We start from the raw sequence: 21719 nt of genomic DNA, 5'->3' as shown, positions 1-21719 counted from the left end.
ACAGAGCTGAACAGCTAAAATAAGAGAGAAGAGACAGTGTCCCAGTGCCAGCACTACTGAACCTCTCTATTAAATGCACTGTTCAACAGTTACCCGGACAGACAATGAAAGGTTTTGAAATTATGTCCTGCATTCTTTTTTATTTACTTTCTAGCTTTTGTAGGTTGTTATTCTTGTCAATCCTGTACTTCAAAATTCTTATTCCAAGCTTTTCCCACAACATATATTTTCTAATACAAAGTAAGACTGTCAGGTAATCTCATGGTTCCCGAAGGTGGGACTTAAAAGAAAGAAAGAAAAAGCAATTAGAGGACACATGAAGTTCATAAAATTGGTCTGTACTCAATGTCTTCTCAATAACATAAAACAAAAAAACCCAGCTTAATTCCATTTTACCACATTTCTGTTCAAGTGAATTCATAACCAATGTCTTGTGCAGCATACATCACTGGGCAGAGGCTCTACTCAAAATCAGTGAGATTTTAGCTACACGCAGGTCTGTGTTGCATGTTTCATTGTATTGTTAAGGCTAAGGCCTTACTCTTCTGTAACAATTAATTCAAACACTTCAGCTGCTTCTATGAAGGACTTTCTACCTAGGCTTTCCAATGGGCATTGAAAAAGCATCTCTGGTTGTTATCCTGAACTTCCCTAAACTGAATTTTCATACTTAATTTATTTCATTACTCTGAAGAGAATCGCACGGCAAAAGTGCCGCATATCTGTCCTCACTTTCTCTGAAAAGTTAATGCCTGAGATACCACATATGCCACATTTTGCTGTCTCTGAGAAGCTCGTATTACCTGATTCAGATACGCAAATATGTGAAGTTTTTCATGAACAGCAAAGCAAGCCTTCAAATTAACTGGCTTTCTGCAATCTCCCCACAGGAGTGCTTAAGCAAGTGAAAGTTTCTTTTCAGCAGAAAAAAAACAGGAGAGAAAATAACAAAAAAACCCTTCTCTGAAGCTATATAAAGCCATGTGTACAAACCTGTATACACGGTCATTCGGCCACACAATAGATACAACGTATGAGACAAATTTTGTACATCAGTGTTTACTGAAGGAACATAGCCCATGAGGGCCTGTCAACCCATGTACAACACGATGTGTATAGCATTGATTCTGTCATTTGTATTCAAGTAACACAGCTCAAATTTCCTGACTGATGCAGAGAAAAAATAGTGCAACTACATTCACTTACTACATCTGTGAAATTGCAGGTGTTTTGGAAGCATGTAGGCAGATGGATTCAATCAAATTAATCATTCTGCATCATTATATTCCCTTTAGAATATTTTTGCTCTACAGATTCCTGATCCTGACAGGTATCACTGCCTGTGTTTCACAGAAGGCGTAGCTGATGTAGGCAGGATTGCGTAACTTGCTCAGGTCACCTGTCAGCTTGGTGACAAGCCAAAGCTTTAAGCTCAAGATCTTGAACTCTTGATTTTTCAATGCAACAGCTTTGGGCAGGAAGCAGAGGATGCCTTATCCAATAAAAGCCCAGGTAGAATTCAGGCAAGCCAGAGCAAGGCTCTATGTCAAAAGATGGCCAGCAAAGCAAACATGGCAACCTTCCCCTTTGGGAAAACAGCATGATAAAATAAAATATACCACCCAAGTTAATGAACTTGGAATTCTTAAAGTCCCATATCTACAGATACCACAGCTGGGTAGGTTCTCTCTCCTTTACAAAACTGACATCTATTTGAATAATGTAGCCCTGTGTTAGTTACTTATTGGCTACATTTTAATGAGCATTCTTTCACGGACTGTGCAGCAGAAAATGCTTCAAGAACTTACAGTTTATTACCCGTATTGTAATATAAGAGGCCAACTGAATGCTAGGGTCCACTGTAGCATCACACACACATGGGAATTGAGACTTTCGGAATAAAATAAAAGCAACATAGTTAAACAGCAATTCCAGATCTAATTTTTAAATTGAGATGCTAAAACAATGATGGTGTCAAATAAGAATACATCAACATCATAATCTTTAACAAAGATGTACAGCACTTACTGCTGCATTTTAGGGCAGCAATATCATATGGGAGAATCTAGTTTATTCTTCTCAAGACAGCCGAAACTGCTCTCTGCAATAAGGCGTAGGTGCCTGCAAATTACACAGCTTCTTGAGTCAGTGTGGATCTCGATTGCTCCATTCATAATTAGACTTTTGACTGGTACCTATCCAGATCATCTCATTCATAGTATGATTTACAAGCAGGGATAGAGACAGACAGGCAAAGCAGTGATTGAGGGAACACAGAACTGTTTCACATGACAAAAGTATGTCCTATGCCTGCAATTTTCAGAAATTCCTTAGTTTGCTTTGCAAGTATCAATTGGCTATTGAATCAGTCCTCTTTGGGGATGGCTATAGTCCAGTTTAAAATCAGAGTTGCATAATACATGCCCACTGCATCTGGAAACTAGCAAACCTAAAAATCCATTGAGAGTTTGTGTTGCTTGAAAGACTTCAAGAATATAAAGGATGCAGAGTGTAAATGTTGAAGGATCTTTCCTTAAAAGTGTCCAAATTTGTAACCTGAGCAAAAGTCACATTCATGTAGGTGAAGATAACTTTAAAGTAAGGACACTTGTTGTAAGCAAAATACAATTGACTGATTGTAGCTACTCCAAACACCAGAGCACATCATCTGGGTACGTCTTTCTCCCCTATACGAAATATGGAGAGAGAGAGAGAGAGACAGTACCTGAAAAGTTACCAGACCCTTGCCTGACTGTTCGAGATTGTGAACTTGAGGGAACTGAAGGTAATTAACAGCAGCACAGGACTTTGTGGTTTCATGTGACGTGAATTAATCTGCAGGCTATGTATAAAGTCAACTACTTGCAGTCTAGTTGTGTATTTTAAAGGCCAAGTGAGGAATATTTTGTGTTCTGTAGAATACATATTTAAACATATTTTACCTGGATAACATTCTTGACTAAGATGTTTTGGGTTTGGTTTTTTGTGTGTGTGCTTTTAAGTCTAAACCCCCCCTCCCCCCCCATTCTACTTGGCACTACAGTGGAAATCCTATGTGTTATATGGGTCTAATGGAATAGCAGATAAAAATCAACTGTTACATGATATTCTTTCTTCAGTGAAGAAAAGCAGAGCTGCATACTTCCTGAAAATTACCTCCCTTTTTCTGTTTCAAACGTTTTAAATGAGAAAACTGCTGTTACTCAAGCAACATTAGCTGTGAGATACAAGGCAGCAAAATGAGCTAAAGCCCCAGATTTTCAGTTCTGTACAGCTAACTTGACAAGTATTAAAAACAAGCAAATAATCAAAAAACTGATAGGAGGGAGAGGAAGCAGTCAGTCTTATCTCTTTGACCAGTACAAAAGCACTGGACACCTGCAGAGCTGTTCAGAGAAATGAAAGAAAAACAGTAATTCTTGAACCAGATGTTGACACTGAGAATGGCTTTGCAGAACTGTTAACACTTTCAGAAAAACTTCTACTTTTACCCACTGTCTTTTCTAAGAGCTTCCTTGTTCATATTTGTAAACAAGTCTTGCACCTGATTTCTGTCACTGACAAGTAACTGTAACTGGTGATAAACATGTCTTCTAAGAAGTCAGAGGAATAGTAATTCTTTGACATCCAAAACCAAACAAACCAATCCAGCAGCCTTATATAGAAAGAGAAAAACTTTCAATCTTAAACATTACCAGTTGGAAGGCTCCATTCCCCTTAGACAGTCTCATGATTTTTACCTGCACAGAACAGCTTTTCAATCTCTCATTCTCTCCTTCAGTCTATAATCATGTTGAGGTAGCCCTGGCTTTTGATATTGAAAAATACTAGTCATAAGGTTAAGATATATCTATCTTTTGTAGCAGGAAAGATATTACCATTTGACACAATCTCCCAGAATTTATTTCGATTTCTGAAAACAGAAGTCTGCTATAAAAATTGTATGTAAGAAAGAAGCACAAGTAAAAATTTAAGTTCTTTGCCTATAAAACAGGTAAAGAAATAGTTTTGTTTTTTTAAAAAGCATGGGTTCAACAGGTGTACCAGAACAGGCAATACCTGAAGAGAGCTGTGGTCTACACACATAATTAATCTTAGAAAATGAGAAACATTGCCAACTTTAAAAGAAGGAAAAGGAAAATTAAAAAGAAGAAAAAAAATAGGAGAAAAAGAAAATGAAAAAGGAGAAGAAAAAGAAAATGAAAAAGAAAGAAAAAGGAAAAGCAAGGTAACCTAAGTCTAAAGTACATATAAACAATTCATCCTGTATTCTACATAAAGGTCCTCTATAAAGCCAACCTTGTGAAAAACTAATTTAGAAACCTAGGATTAAAAACATATCAAACAGATAACACTGTGCCACAAAAGACAGAGTTTCAGTCCAGTAAAAAAAGAACTGGAATTCACAGAGTTTAAGAGAGAATGGGCAAGAGTTATTTGAAATTTTGACTTCTTTTTAGCCTGTCTAAAATGACATTTTATCTGAACGGCAACAATTCTTCCAACTTTATTGATTCTCCGTACATCATTTGCAGGTCAAACACAGCTAGCAAAGAAACTCAAAAATAGAAGGGTAGATTCTAATACGTGAGAATATGTCCAGTGTTCTTTCACAGCAGCTTTGAATTATCTTCATTAAAAAACACATCCAATTTAACATCTCAGACAGTCACTACATACACTGTCATTGCTAGGTTCACAAACATTTTTTAAGTTACAAAAGAATCCATGCATATTAAAGACATTTTAAAGCAACACTATAATGAAAAGAGAAAGGGGTTAGTATTAAACTCCCTTTGTATGCAAACCGGAGAGAAGGAAACTGGCAGAAAGACCAAACACTGTTTACAATAGGTATATGACCAGAATTGCCTTATGAGGGGCTCTAACTGCAGCCTCCTGATAAGGTCTGTCTGAGGAAGCCTCTCTCTGTGAGGAAGCCTGTACCATGAGCCCCATTTTGCAACCACGCAACAAAATAAACAAGGAATCCCAAACTAGCGTTTTGCTCTGGCTGGAAAGCAGCAGCCTGAAAGAGACAAATTCCCTGCATAAACAGCAGCTGCTGTCAAACATACTACCATAATTACCTATCAACTTACCTAAACCCCACAAAAATAAAGTCACTTCTTTAAAGGAAGGATGTTTTCTTGTTGGGCTAGGCTGTATTTTCCTGGTCAGCCACTGAAGTCTGAAGTACCGAGCTGTCTCTTACCTGAGCTGATCATACTGTGCATTCTTTGCTGAGCCAAGAGCTGTTCACGTCCAGAAACCCCATCTGAGGAAAAACACGATTCACTCTCGTAAATTGTCTGCAGCATATTCCAACTGGTCTGCGCTTCAGCTACACAAGAGATTCATCACTGCACTTGCACACGGGTGTCAGGCACGACCCTCTGCGGTTCTACCTCCTCCAGCGAGGGTTGTAAGATAATACGCTTCAGCAACAAGCAATGTTTAAGCATTTGCACAAGGATCTATCGGGAGGGGAAAAAACCCCGAATGCGCTCCCAGCAGCCCCCGCCGGCTGGAAGGGGACTGTGAGCACACGGGGGTCTGCGTGCCGCCGAGTTTGAGCAGTTGCGTTCAGGCAGCCAGCGGCAGGTGGAAGAAGAAACGAAGCAGGATCTCTGCTCTTCAGGCTTTCTGGTGGGGTGGGGGGGACCACAGCCTCCTACAAACCATCAAACCGAGTGAGCCACCTTAGCAGGGACAGGGAGCCCCCAAGGGCTGAGTCGGATTTACCCCAGTCCAGACCAGCATTGCTGTCCCCATACCCCTCTCTCCTCTCCCTGTCCGGCTCTCTCTCAGCTGGGCAAAGTTGGCGGGAGCAGCAGCGGTAACTCATTTGCATTTGAATCGACACCCGCGTGGCCCAGCGGCGGCAGAAATAGAACAATGGCCGGCCTGAGCCAAAAATAGGTCAAGCATGGCCGAGTGATTGGAGCCTGCATTAATGCGTTTAAAAATACCACAGCAAACACAGCTGTCCAGTCGCTGTCTTTCAAACCTCTCCACCGCTCGGCCTCGAGTGTGATTAACCCCTTTCTCCCTGCCCAGCCCGTTTCAGTGGGGAGACGCCAGGGAGGGAGGAAGGGAAGGCAGGGAGCAGGACAGAAACACCCCTCACCCGGGACTCTCTCCCTCCTCCTCCGGAGCACATTTTGTGAACAATGAGCAAAATGCCACGGCCTCTGTATCAGCCCTAAAATACCCCGGGAGGTTGTGCTGGCTATGTGGTCTGTGCCTCGCCCACATGCAGCCATCCTGCTGTTCTATTTTTGCTGCCCGTTTCTCTGGCTACGCCACAGTTGGCTTTGGCGGGGGAGCCAGGCTGCTGCCTGCTCCCTTGGGACCTGCGGCTGCCTCGCCTCGGCAGAAGCAATCGCTGGGGCTCATGGGGTTGGGGGGAGCAGAAGGTGGGGCAGATGCTAATGAGGGACCGGGTTTTGTGCGTGCAGTTATAAGGTGCCTTTCCGTGTTTAGCAGGGTTGATAAAATGCTTATAGTAAGTCACCCATTACGGCAGAGCACGCTAGACACGCTGACCGACTATGCACTGCTCAGTTGACTTGCTAAAATCTGGAGAGAGGCTGAGCAGCTCACGCTTATTTTTAGAAGCATTAGGCAATTTGTGTGGCGTCTCTCAGTTTTACAAGACAATGTGGTTTCAGAGGAGCAGTGTTTGACAGTACATCAGGCGAGAGCACGATGCTCCTCTGCATTCCGACAGGTTTTGTGTGGAGTTTATTATCCATACTGATATTTCAGAAATTGTGTGTCTTGTTTGCCAATTAAAATACCTACCACTGAGTTAGTTTCATTTCACTACTACAGAGAGCACTTTTACTTCCCTGGGTCCTCCTCTGCTTTTGGTAGCACAGGTGACCAAAGCCTGTCACTACCCACATAGGTGATACAACTTGCCTACCAAAATTGTGAGTCTCCTTCTGTGTCCCTGCTCTAGGGGAGCAACAACAGACACTGGGACACCAATTCCTCACTGTAATCAAGAAGCCAACAGAGGTTGGCATCTCAGAGCTTTCTAGACATCCACCAAATTCTCAACTATCTCCAGCATTTTTTGCTCCTGAAGGCACAAGAATCTGACCAATACTTGAGGCTTGGTTCTGCCTTTTGGAAAAGGATTATCTGCCTGCTCTTCAACTAACCCTGTAGATCATAGCCAGGGGCAATAGTTTTTGTTTTAAATTTACCATGATTGTGTTACCAAAGAAAAGATTCACAATAACAAAGCACTGTGATGTTAGAAAACTCCATGGCACCTGGGAGGTCTGTGGCTCAAGTCTCCTCCATCATTCCAAACCTCTGCTTCTCCCATGTGCCAAATGACCTGGTCCTCCTCAGTTAGGAACTGTCCCCCAGAGGTGCTGTCTTACCACAGAAGGTGACAAAGGGGTTTTCCCTACAAGATCTTCAAGTTAGCACATGCTGCTGCTCAACAATCCTCTGTCCTTGCTTTCCCTCTTCCCTCTCACCTGTTTTCCCCAGGAACACTCCTCCCAGGGAAGCAGCAAAGCTGTGCGGGCAGCATACACCCAGTTCTGCCAAGGGCAAGAACAGGGGCAGTTGGCAGCACAGCGACTGGCAAGGTGTTACAGTGCAAGACCAGGATGAGCATCACACATACCATCACATACTGACCGCTGACAATTTGGTATCATTCATATTTTCTCTTGAAAATTAAAGTATGTAAGTGTTTTGGGGAAATACAGGGTACTTTCACAGTACAGAGCAGAAGATGTTTAACACAAGTGCAAGGGGGATCACCAACAGAAACAGTTATCTTCTTTAATGCAGAAAAAGCTTTTAATAGACTCAAGTAAATAAAAAAAGTGGAATTGCTTACGCCCTTAAGCCAACCAGAACATGACCCTGTTTAGTGATTCAGTGCCTCAAAATAATCATATCACAAGGAAACACTGGAGGAATAAGTTAAAAACAGGTCAGAACATGGAAAATGGTGGAGTATGGGATCCTGGTATCGGGTACCCATTCGTGTTTATAACTTCTTATATATGCATCTGCATTTCTAAAGATAGCATTCACAGCTCTAGCTGACTTCAAATAGTTAGTAGCTAAATAAAAGCAAACTAATATTCAAGAGTAGACAATGTACATTCAAGATATTTAGCTGCAAGCATTATTAATTTTGGTGTATGTATTTTAAGCTGACAGACTTATAAACTATCTCATGTTAGTTAATTCACAGACCATAGTAACTACAGCATTGTACTCTACATTTTAGATTGTATATAAAAATTATATCAAAATATTTTACTTATGAAGTCAGTCACCCCAAAAGAAGGGCTTTTACAGCCTGAATTCTTCTGCTTTGCTTCGATGCATTATGGGCCTGCTTTGATATGTGCTTAGCTTTAAAATATGTGGGTAAATCCATCCCTTTTCAACATAATATTTAAGCACATGCTCAAATTCTATTGATCACAACAGAATTTAAGCACATAGTTAAACACTTTGCTGAGTCAGCCCAGCCTTTAACTGCATGATCACATGAGTTTAAATAGCTCCTTCAGAGTCCCACAGGGGAAGGATAAAGGGTTCATGCCTGAAGAAAATTTGGTTTTTATTTTCAAAGCTATGGATACTATATAAGGTGACATTTTCATACAGGAACATGATGGGTTTTGTTCTGTTTTTTTCAAATGCATTTCCTAAACTTGGAGAACCTTAATCATATTGGAGCTAAGAGTAAACTGTTGAAATGATTTAGTACTGCTGAGGAGACTCTAAACGCAATCAACAACTTTATAGAAAATGTAAGGCATTTTAAGTAGCACTAAGATCTCATTACAGGTATTTCACAATGTGTTTCTCTTATTTTCCTTCTGAGTTAAAAACAAATAAATATAAGGAAATTAAATCTGGAAACCACATTAAGATTGAGAAATTAAGCACTCAGAAAGAGCTAAGATTTCTTCTACATTATTAACTCTGCAACATTATAATTAAGTAGCACTCTTCTTACTTTCCTTTTTAAGTACAAACAGTATATTACTGGTTGTTTTTAGCATATCCTATTTCTCTCTTACATTATTCTGGAGCATAGCATACATTAACAGTTTCAGCTTCTGCAGTTTTCTTACTTGTAAGTGAATTCTTACGTAGATTTTTCTACCATATAGCTCAATTGTATCATACAACTATCACATATAAAAATAAAGAGATGTTCTCTAGCTTCTAGTTGTAAACTTAAATGACTGTAGCAGTCTTACCAGTGTCCCATTCTACATTCTTTCAAACTCTTTTTCATTTTGCAAGTGAAAACAGCAAGTAATAACATGCACCAATATCAAACCATTCATAAAGAAGTGGGAGCTAAATTAAGGTAACATGGGTTTTATTAAATATGGCCTCTTTCAGTTCTGAAGGTTTGAGTTCTAATCTTTGCAGCCTAAAGAGCTCCTACATTTTTTTATTTTATATCCAATCACAAGATTAAAAAAAAGAAGAAAAAATTAACTATTGTATAGAGCAGATGTTGCTGGGGCCACAGTTCATTAGATACCATTAGTACCATGTGAAACCCAAACACCCAGCATAAATTACTACAGCTTACACTAAACGATTAACTAGGTTAACAAACAGAGGACGACTACTTCCACAGAGAAGCAGATGGTTTGGGATAAGAAAGAAATTAGGGGAGATGCTCAAGTGGTGTGGTTCTGCTCCCTCCTGGAAATCAGGGACTATATTCTAAGCCTCAGGGGAGTTAAAATGTATCACTTAATCCATGTCCTTGAGTTGGAAAGATGCAGTGAGGGAATGTCTCTGATCGCTTTTCTGTGCAGCAAGCCTTTGGCATTGCCTGTGCAGGAATACATATTGCTTTTTCTTTGCAGCACTGCGAAACCACATGATGGGCATTTTTCAAGTGAGAGAAGACTGCAATTCTAAATGTGTTTAAGCTCAATTCAAGCTTCAAAGGAATTTTCTGGGACAAAGGAAGGCATATCTGCAGCTTTAGGGGATTTTCTGACAAACTATGGGAGAAAAAAACTTCACAAAGTTTTGAGGATAAGGAGTGCTACACTAGATAAATGTATGGGTCTCTACCATCTCTCCTGTAACAATATAAAGAGCCTCACATCTTTCTCATGCAAATTAGTTCAGGGGTTTTGGAACTAGCTGATGACTTATCAGGTTTTTCTCCTCTTTAAAATATGCCTCTCTGCTCACAAAATACATCTAATAGAAATTAAATCCCAGATTCAGGACAGCACCTCAGTCACACATACTTGATTATAAGCAGGAGGTGTAAGTTCAGCATATGCTTAAAGGCTTCATAAATTCAGGTATTTTCCTGAATCACAAAGCTCAAATAATGAAACCAAACAAAACAACCCAACCCCAAACACACAGAGCTATCAAATAAATACATAATATCTAGGTTAGGCAACACATACATACTTCAATTATTATGCTGACACAGTTACTCATCATGTTGGAACAAAAAATTTGCATATTTTGCAGCAAGGCTGAGGTAAATTGCATACAAATAACATAAGCCATGTAGCCAAAAGCAACATCAGATATTGACAGATAAATGCTTCTGACCAGCAAAGCATTTTGCCTCTTTTATGCAATTAATGAGGCAAGTCGAGATATAAGCAATATGAGATTTACTGGGTCTTCCATGACTGTGCCCAGCTTTCTCAGAGAGACATTATTAGTGCATATGTGCACTGCCTGCCATGTCTAGATCCACCAGTCACACCTGAATAGACATACATGAAGGAACCATAAGAGCATATAACCTATGAGAGCTTGTAATATATTACCTGTGACAGCTTGCAATACATTCAGCATAATTCAGGCATTTCTAGCCCTCTGCACATTTACTGAGCAGATAGCCTGTACTTCCATGCTATGTTTTCACAGGATTTCCTGATGCTGGGCAATCAGGCAGATCAGATTAACGGACCTGGACACTAAGAGTTCCCAGAGGACAGACTACTACATCCCTATGGCTAGAGAACCAAGAGGAACACCAGCTCTAGTTTATAATATATGCCTGGTAAGTGCTTTTTTGGATTTAAGCCAAGAAATGTAGGCCAAACTTGCCGTCTGGACAACTGCACTGTGAAAACCAATGGCTATGCAAAGGATTTAGGACCACAGCAGAAGACACTCAACTAAGTATGAGCTCCTAGGATTACACTGAGACCAAAAAAGCTAATAAAATCCTTGGATATAGAAACAAGGTTATATAGAGTAACATTAGTGAGGTGATATGCAAATACTAAAGAGAATATTCTTGGGATACTGTAACTTCTTCCAGTATAGATATCTGAAAAAGAATGCTGAAAAACTGAAGATGGATCTACATATGCCACAAGCATAAAATAGGTTTGGAAAACCATTGGAAACTGGAAACTCAAAGACCTGAGAAACTAAGTTTACTGACCAAGTTCAGGAATGGCTTGGCACTCTCTCTATATATACACAGGGCAAGATGCCTAATGGTATAGTAATATGGTCTTTATTTTAAGAAACAAGGCCTTTAAGAAAAATCCATCAGTTAGCAAAATTCAAGCCAGAAGTGGGCACACATTTTGGATCTTTTTATCTTAAAACCTTTTCATCACTGCAGCAATTTACCAATGAACTTTACATCAATAGTGGCCATATCTCTGGAAAGAAAGCTCTAACACTTCTACAAGGCAAACTTCAGGCAGGTTTTGTTGTACAACTCCAAGCCAAACAGGTCAGACCTGGTGATCGTAGGGGTATGCCCAAACCTACCAAGAACTAGTAAGAATTATTGCCTTACAGAAGTAATAAGAACTAATTATTTTTACATCAGAAATAGTTTTCTTCTTTTAAATCACCCTCTCCTAAAAAGCAAATGTGTGGGTTTGTTGTGGGGGTTTTATTATCCAAAATATATTTATTTTCCTGTACGATTTGATAATTTTTACAAGAGTAGCACAATGGAATGCACTGTAAACATCTTTAGAAAAAAGTCTGTGTGGAAAAAAAGCAAACCATAAAGTATTTGCTTTGTTTTGCTATTCAAAGCTGCCCTTTTAAGTTAAATAATTAAGATGGCAAAAGTAAGGTCTTTCTAAATCCAGGCTTGGATTCATGGAGGGATGAAGTGGCTTTACATAACATGCTACAACCACACTATAAAGCTACAGTAGATTTATAGTAGATGGATACCCAAGAAGACTGGAACAACAATTGCTCTGTTAAATTTTGAAGCAAGTAAGACATTTACTTAAATATCAAACAAAATATATAGTTAGAGAACTGCCACCAGAAGCCACTGGAAGCTTGGTCAAGATCAGAGTGTTTTACATAAAGCACTAAAAAGGGCCTTCATTAATGCGTGGGCCAAGGAAAAGACCTGGCTGCATGCTGGGCCATGGGTACACACCAGTCTCTCCCACTGTGCTGCCTGCTGGGACCTCCCTCTTCCTCCAGCTCCTCTACCTCTTACCAGGGAATGTTCAACCACATAGAGAAACAGTGTTACATGCGCAAACAGGCCCCTGAGAGCAGTAACAAATTGACCGCTAGTGTACTATGAAAAGGTCACATCTCATGCTGGTCTATAACATTGTTATGAAACCACACAAAACTTTCCCGGTTATCTGGACCAGGATGGCAGCAAAGCTCAGTCCCAGTTCTCTCCCAGTTTGTTTTTTTTCAAAGTGTTTCTGGGGACCCGTACCTGGTTTTCATCTATCTTCCTTCTTCATCTTTAACTCTGGTAAGGAACAGACCCGCAAACCAAAATGTTATCAGTACATCAGCTAGGGAGCTGTTTTTACTGTGCCAGTGAATTTGGGGCAATATCAAAAGGATGAAATTGTGACTTCAGTGGGTGAACTGCAACTATTTTGCATAACTTCAGTAGAACCAGGATTTCTCCCAAGGATCAACATGATCTTCATTTTCCTCATGGAAGTAACAAATCTATAGACTCCAGAAAGGGATTAAAAATATATATAACAAAAAGAATCAAAATACAATTGAAAGCAAGGTTTCATAATTTTGAAAAGAAAATCAACTAAATATAAACTCTCCCTTGAGCTAAATAAACCACCTTGAAAATCTTAATGCAGCTATCTATTGTACCTTCACAATACATTATGATACAAAAAAGACACTAATAGAAAGACACTGAGGTGCTGGAGCAGGTCCAGAAAAGGGCAACAAAGCTTGTGAAGGGTCTGAAGCACAAGTTGAATGAGGAACGGCTGAAGGAACTGGGGTTGTGTTCCCTTCTAGAGAAGAGAAGGCTCAGGGGGGAACTTACTGCTCTCTACAACTACCTGAAAGGAGGTTGTAGTGAGGCGGGGATTGGTCTCTTCTCCCAAGTAACAAGTGATAGGATAAGAGGAAATGGCCTCAAGCTGTGCCAGAGGAAGTTTAGATTGAATATTAGGAAAAATTTCTTCACAGGAGGGTGACCAGGCATTGGAACAGGCTGCCCAGGGCAGTGGTGGAGTAACCATCTCTGGAAGTGTTCAGAACATATGTAGATGAGGTCCTTAGTGACATGGCTTAGTGGTGGTCTTGGCAGTCCTGAGTAATGGTTGGACTTGATGATTTTAAAAGTCTTTTCCAACCTAGTTGATTCTATGATAATACCATAATGTGTCACAAACTTAATTTTTGTAAATACTGGATTCAACTGAAACATACATTGAATCCATGTTCAGACAACACCAATCAGGTATATTTATATCTTGCAAAAGTCTGGGAAGGGAAGGGTTTTGTATTCATAGAATCACAGAATGGTTTGGGTTGGAAGGAACCTTAAAGATCATCTAGTTCCAATCCCCCTGCCATGGGCAAGTAAACCACCACTTCAAGCTCAAGAGCTGCAGGAAAATGGCAGTACAAAAATGAATTAAATGAAAAGTAAGTTGCAAATGCTGGAATCCCAATGCCAGAAGCAGAGATGACAGACTATTTTAGATGAGCTTAAGCTTCTGAGCGGTCAAAATCTAGGATCAAACTTGAGATGAGGGCCTGTTCTAAAAATAACGTAGTTCTATGGCAGTCATCTACGCACTTCATAATCTGTTGATTGGTAGTCGAGAAAACAGGATGGCAGGATACATGATAAAGGCAGGAAAACAAAACCCTGCAGTCAACAAACCAGAGGTTCTACACCATCACAAGTCAGGTCTCACATAAATCATCTGTCATGGATGGACTGACCAGTGTATGTTATGATTGCACTTCCAGCCCCTTTCCCTGCTTGTTAAAGCAATTGCCAATTAAATAAACTGCTAAGAACATTTCCCAGAGGCCTGGAATATATGCTTTCATTTTAAATCTGACATTAGTGCAATTAAAGTGTTTGCATTAGTCCATGAAAAATTGAGTGCATTTTCAGTGGCTAACAAAATAATGCTGTACGCAGGCTAAGTGGCTGTTTTGGCTAAGAGTAAACAGCAACAAAATTGGAGTGTACAAAGTAGCAGATATCACCCATGGACTGTGTCCACAGGAATGAATAAATAAATCACATCTTAGATTACCTTAAACCTTAATTGTATTTTCCATCTCCTCTCCTTACCTCTGCCAGAATTCCAGTAAAAACAAAAAGCTAAAAAGATGGAGACAGAAAACTTGAACAACTAAAAATTGCACATATGCTTTGCAAATGGTATATTTGCCATAAGGAAGGTTTATTTGCCATAAGGAAGCTTTCTGCATCTTAAAAGATAAAGAAAGGTAACTAAAGCTATGAGTCTGGTTTGTGTTACCTGATAAAGGGGAGCAGCAAGATTGGGTACTGCCTGCATTAAAAATAGATGTACTGTAATAATAAGACTGAAAAAACCCACATAAGTAAATTACCAGTGTGGTGAAACAGGCTTTCTTGGTCAAGCTTTTTTTTTTTTTCTTCTCAGTTGCCAGTAAGAATGCTTCTAAAAATAGCATCCTCATGCTTTACAATATTAATTTGCTTACCATTTGAAACAAACGTTTGTCTTCATTTTCACATACAATTGTGGCAATTTTACATTTAAGGAGTAATTTACTTAGAAGTAACACAACAGAGCTGGTTTTATCTACACAACTTCAAAGAAAATGCTACTGTAAGCTACCTAATCACAGCATTCTCTTTCAGTCACTATTTACAGGCATACAAACCGTATTTCTCTTAGCATCTCATGTATGTGTGTATACAAAAATATAAAGAGATAAACAACACAATTTCAGCTACCGGTGTCACTCACCACAGCTGAAATATTGAAGTGCACATACACTGACAGGAAAAAAAAAAACAAAGCTGAAAGCAAGCGTATAGCTTAAAACACATGGTTACTGAGTATTTTATTGACTTGTGGCCTAAATCATTACATTCACTTTTGTTCATTTAGTGTCCTCTCAGATACAGCAAAAAGCCCCCAGCAATTCAGAGAGGCAGCATGCTATTCTGGGACCCATCAGAAAAGGAATGAGTTGAGAAGTTGAGCAACTAACTATATTTGCAAGGGGAAATCTCCAAGGCATACCTACCAACAAGAATTTCAGGCTAGAAATACACTAGGAATATTGCCAACAGAAATATTTCATCAGTCAGCTTTTCACAGCACTATGGTTCCAATCTCGCTTTTTGCCAAGTTATTTAGCACTGCAGACACCAGCAACCAACAAGTTTGGTAACTGCTTTCATTTCTCACACTCTTTTTCTGGCACTCAGCTGTTTTGTGATACTTTGTCTTCTGATCCAAACACCATAAGCTTATCACAGGATGCTAAGGGGTTTGTGTGGACTGTTACAGTGTGAGGAGAGAAAGAAGGTAGACAGGTGGTCCACAGAGCCTTAACAGCTACATATCCTCTATAGAATGACCTGCTGCTATGGGCAGCTGGACTAAATGATCATGGTAACTCCTTTAGCCATTTCTTCTCAAATGGCCTTGAGAAATACTGTGTTTCTAGGCAGTACATAAATCCAAGCACAGCCATTTCTCTAGCACAAATGTTCTTATTTAGATGTGTCCTAAATAGCACCATGTCCTAAATAAGACCATGTGTACTAAACAACGCATTTATGGAACATCTAAATCAACAGAGCTACTGCAGCAGTCTTGGTGCCACTGCATTGCCGATCAGTAGAATGATGTTTGCCTGGATGGGGCGCAGGAGCTTCTCTGGCAATACCATGTTAAGGAGTTCCCAGTGTGCTCCCATTCCTCTCCTGTCCTTGGCCAGCACAGCAATGTTTTACTTGCATTTATTCATTCATTCTAAAGGAAATCAGATCAGCTTCTCAATGCAGCTCAAAAAAGGTCAGGCAACAAAAGCAGGACCCAAAAAGCACAAGCAAGAAAAGCAAGAACTTTTTATCGTTGTGAGATCCTGTCTCATCAAACCACAAACTGAGTGGCAGGAGTTCTGAGAACTCCTGACAGTGCTACACTACCCCAAGAACTCTCTTCACTAGTGTCATGACAGGTGTGCAAAAGGACCTGCATCCTGAAAGGTCTGACAGACCACAGAAAATCTCTATAGCCAAACATAGATAATTAACATAACTGACAACCTAAACTAGCCAACATCACTTAACGACATGCACAAGTAAACAGCACATGTATTTTAAACAGTAAGTCAGAAAAAGTCTTCTGAATGCCATAAATGAATGTTTTTTAAAAATTCAAATTTCTATCAGTTTTTAGTCATGATGGTATAGATCTAAACTGCATTAGGTAAATAAACAACGAAGATGTCCTTTTAAAAGAACAAGGATATTCCTCTGTTAGTTTCTATACAATACAAATTGAATTTTCTGATGATGCAGAAAATGGAACATTGGCTTAAGTAGCTTCTACAAGACTTTGGCCTGATACCTTTACTTTTCACAAAATGTCAGCCTAAATTTAGGCTACCTTAAGACTTAGGCTACCTAACAGACTCTGTTGTCTCCACATCTGTCAATGCTCACGTACAAAACTCCCTCACCAGCGTGTGATTTTCCTGTCCTAGAGGAGAGAGCAATCAGCGCATGCCATTTGTGCATTGAGAGGGCAAAGGGACATTTCCAACTCTGGTGGCATCACAGGAGAGGCAGATAAACAATCCATATCATTTGGCCACCCCAATTGATAAGCTTTAGAATTACTTTTATTGTCTGCACAAGAGAAAAATGATACACAGTAAGGCTTGTTATATGCTATTCTGCTTGACACACAGACTTGAAGAGAACTAATTTTGCCCATCATTACAATTAATAATGCAGTTTTCAAATTCGCATTTTGGAGACAATATGATAATATCCTATGCAATCTGAACAGAGGATTGAATCCTTGGCCTCTTGGAAAGTACACTGTCAATACATGACTACACATACAACAGAGCAAACTAGCCTGAGCACATCTCATGTCATTCACTGCAGAGCCAATATTCTATTTCCAACTCACATGGATGCCCTGTTCCCATATTTGATAAGGTAACATTCATCCCTCTACCTGAAGCAGTGTAATTCTTCACTGGCACAAAGCAAAGATGAAGCATTCTTAATCTGGCAGTACAAAGAATGAAGTTTGCATTTCATTCACATACAGAAAGGAATTACTCAGTAGATGCATACAAAACTCCAGCTGACTTTATTTTTTGCTGTTTTGTGATCCATGTATTCACCATGTATTTCTTAAAAGTGCCCATGAAGGATGGCTAATGAGCCCTTAGGAAAGGAAAGAACAACTAACAAAGCAACCAAGCAACAAAAAAAAAAAAAAAAAAGGAAACAAAAAAGATGGTCTAGCTTGGTTTTGGGGAGCTCAGTATTTAGCAGTCTTGAGCTGAAGTTACCAATCACAGATTTCCAGTGATCAGAGATCCCATAATACTCTGCTTTCCAGGACCCCATCTATCAAATGGGAATAAATGACAGGTTTTTTTCACATTACTATTTAGAGGACAACTGCTTTAAGGGTGCTCAAACATCATGGAAGTGGAGAGCATACACTTCAGGACAAAATATTTTTGCCAAACTACTTCTATAGTGCACAATCAGCTGGGAATTGGTAATCTGTGTCCTTCCACAGGGAACTGGCAACACTGATTACTATGCATGACTGTCAATGCTTTTTAAAGCCTGTATTATTTCTTATCAATGATTATTGCCAAAATAAAATTGCATGTGATTTCCCCAAACCACAAACATAGCTGTTTTTTTCCTCAAAAGTTAGACACAAGCACAAAAAGCCTGTGCTTTCTTTCATATTTCAAAAGGGGTTTGTATTTACCTGTGTTCACTAAACGTGTCCTTCTCTTGAGAACATTTTATGTAGCTCTGTAAACAGAACATTGCCACCTGGCAAAAAACACAGCTAAAGAAAGTTTCTTATGTCTTCTTCTAGGTTCCCAGGCTTACAATTTAAGAGATATTTCCATTCACAAGGAGAAACAAGGCAGCTTAGCAACAGTCGTGGCAAGCAGTGTATCTCACTCATGTAGACACTAAACCTTTGCTGTTAAAGAAAAAGATTGTCTACTTCAGCTCAAGATAATGCATTGAATAACACCCAATTAAAAACCAAATACTTGCCTTTGGGCAAACATTTTTGTCTTTGAATGTGCTGTACATTGATGAATTACTGAGATCAACTGAAGGACTTTTTTTCCCATTCAGCTGACGCTGGAGTCACACACACCTGCTCCCTTTATTTCATGTCTAGCACAGACCTGGCATGGTCAGTTAGTTTTCAGTTTATTTTTGGCATGAAGATGTTTGAATAATGATTGACCATGATAAACTGCCTCTGCTCTAGTCAACATTAAACTAGACAGTCCTCTTCATACCCTTCCCATGGAAACCTCATCTGCAAATTGGGGTAAATATTTCTGTAGGATTTTACTTTTCAAACTGAGCAAAACAATCTTTGTATTGTGGTGGGGTCTGTGTTTAAAAATGTCACCCTTTCCCCTTCTTTGTTTACTACTCCCATTAAAAAGGAAAGTGTTTCCCAAGAGAAAATTCATAATGGATGGTCTTTCCTTTTCTGTTAGTCTTTCTTCAGTTATTGCAGACACACAACTATCTGTCCTGCTTTCCTCCTTTAACTCATCTTTCATTTACTACTGAAATGTTGATTTCTTCCATACTTCACTTACTAAAATCTCAGAAAAATCACACTTCTGACCTTTCTTCCATACTAGTCTTTTGTTTGTGAGGAAGTCTACAAATACCTGGCATTATTCCACCAGCTGGCTTAAAACTCTCCTCCTTAGATCAACACAAGGAACTGAGCTCCTTTGCTCAGAAAACCACTAACATTAACAGGTGGTATGGTTCTTTTCTTCCATATCTGAATAGGCACAGAGATTGTAAAACAGCCAAGTTACTTCCATCCAAACTGAAAAAATTATTTGGAAGAGACCTTGTTGTGGTGATGATGAACATAAAGTACCCCCTCCATCAGATAAAAGAAGAGGTTGTGGCTTCGTACTGTAATTGTATTACTATTGCCGTTGCTACTTTCCTATTTTTCCAGGGGCTTGGAGAACCTCCACACACTCACTGACAGCCTGCTTCTCAAGAAAAGCTCTTCCACTGACATGCTCCCAGCTAAAAAACACCATCAGTCAAAGTCATGTTTATTCCAAACCTATTAATTCAGGTTTCATTTCACAGGGTTTTTACTGCCATGTTCTCTGTTGAATGTTGAACTCAAAAAGCAGATGCAAAGCACTCCTCAAAGAACAGCTCATGTCAAACATTTACCAGTCTTCCATTCTTTTTGTACACAAATAAATACCTCTCACTTTTACTGTTTTCTCTCTTGAATTTGCTTTCTATAGCTTCTATAGAGTGCTCCACAATCTCTCCTCCCAGAAGCTTCTGATCACTAATTCTGTTTTAACCTTCTTCTGTCTATATTTATATTTCACAACTTCAGTCTCTTACTCTTTGATCCTTTAAAAGACATCATACCCTGCAATTTCTTTTCTTATTAACAGCCTGAACATTCTTCATCAAACACAATTCAGAATGTGCTCCTTACCACTTATTCTGGTATTGTAGTTGCAAACTTTCATCTTTCCTCTGTCTACAAACATGTTGCAGAAATTATTCTCTCAACTACTGAAATTTTGCCTTTGAGACCACAAATTCAGAAAAAACTTCAAACGCAGCCAATTTTCTCACGTTTCATTCAATTTTTCTGGAGAAGACAATTATAGAAGTGGTTATAGCATTCAGAAATCATCACAGATCATCTTTTAAGTTTTGTTGCTGCAACCATTGTGTCTCTTTACTCCTCATTCATTAACAACCAGTGAAAGTGGAGAGACCTCTTGTGTTTTGCCACCTATTCAAGTATCACTTGACTTCAACGCTCCCATGGTATAAATCGGTGCAATACCAAGGAACAGGCAAGTAAAAGGGGAAGCATCATTTCCTTTGGATTATAAAGACTGATCACGTCAAAACTGATGTAGGAACACTGACAACATACTATGAGGTTTAATATTCACTGTTTGTAATCATCTCACCAGAGCTAGTTTTATGCTTTGTTATATGGAAAACAGAGAGATATAAAGCCCTATTTTTGTCCAACATGAAACAAAGGTAGGCTTTTTATTCCATGAGGGAAAACAGTTTTCCCACAGTACACAGAAAGGGAGTTGCACCACGAATAGAAAAGGAGGAGGAGTGGGGAGGTGGTTGCATAACAGGGATAGTTACTATGGAACTTGGAAGTCTGTTAGAAAAACAAACAGAAAAATGTCAGTTTGGGAAAAACCACACTGTTTATCAGTCTGAGCCTGACCAAGATACAATGATTTAAAAGCCATGTCACCAAACAGGATGAGCTTGCAAAGCAAAAGCATACAGTAAAGCTTTGTGAATATATCTAGGATCTATTTTATATATGAAAAAAAAGATCTGTCCAAATTTCTAGTATTTCTTCAGCTCTCCCCTATGCCTGGCTTAAAACATGCTAGAGGCAAGCAAATAAACCAGGCATACAGTAACACTGTTCATTAAGCCAATTCAGTGTTTCTTCTCATTGTTGCCAGGATAGTGTCTGCAAATTCACTACCACCCTTTCACTATTCCTCTCTCCCCTCAGTCTGCATCATGCTGTGCAGACCACATACATTTCAGTAATGTGCATGCTGCCTTGACAGTCCTACGTGCTAAATCTGATGAGGATATATTAAATCCTTAAATTTTCATTTAAAAAGTGTATTTTCACGGGGGATGGGCACTTTGTATAATTTACTTTAAGGACAAGACACAGGGATGATGCTACAGAAACAACTGGAGACTTCCTTTGGAAACACCTTACAGCCTTGTGCTTGCACTCACATATGACCAAATAAAGCTCAATAAAATTATCAGCTAAGCATATCCAAGACTGGTACCAGTCCCATATAAGGTAAATATTACTAAATATCACCAAGCATTATGGCAAACAGTAGGAAGGTCAGAAGATACAACAGCAGCACACAAATTTTAAAAAAAGCTCATCTGAGTGACTCAGTCTGTTTTAATGATAAAACAAACTTTCTAGAAGTAACAATAACAAATGGGTGCGAAGTCTATCATTCTACCAAGACCTTCAGCCCTGGTGTTTACAGGTGATTTATACCAACTAAGCAAAAAATAGCTACAAAATTACTAGGTTATATTAAAAGAAAAGCTTAAAATAACCAGTGTGAGTTAATGTTAGAGGCATGCAATGAACTAGGTTTGG

General features: G+C 39.3%; 1 protein-coding gene across 5 annotated transcripts in view; it reads right to left on the bottom strand.

Annotated features, from left to right (window-relative positions):
- HDAC9 (histone deacetylase 9) overlaps window positions 1–21719 on the bottom strand; it is a 395548-nt gene that overhangs the window by 279812 nt on the left and 94017 nt on the right. For 2 of the 5 annotated variants that reach the window (XM_031052377.2, XM_031052378.2), the window contains exon 1: window positions 5216–5747. In XM_031052377.2, the coding sequence (XP_030908237.1) occupies window positions 5216–5321 (106 nt within the window). In that variant the 5' untranslated portion in view covers window positions 5322–5747. Of the gene's footprint in view, window positions 1–5215; window positions 5768–21719 lie in introns of those variants that run through there. The other 3 variants (XM_031052375.2, XM_005152865.3, XM_031052376.2) reach the window with 3 other exon arrangements.

This window comes from Melopsittacus undulatus, chromosome 1 (assembly GCF_012275295.1).
Source record: "Melopsittacus undulatus isolate bMelUnd1 chromosome 1, bMelUnd1.mat.Z, whole genome shotgun sequence".
In the NCBI taxonomy this organism is placed as follows: Eukaryota; Metazoa; Chordata; class Aves; order Psittaciformes; family Psittaculidae; genus Melopsittacus; species Melopsittacus undulatus.
This window is presented reverse-complemented; position numbering and strand designations above follow the sequence as displayed.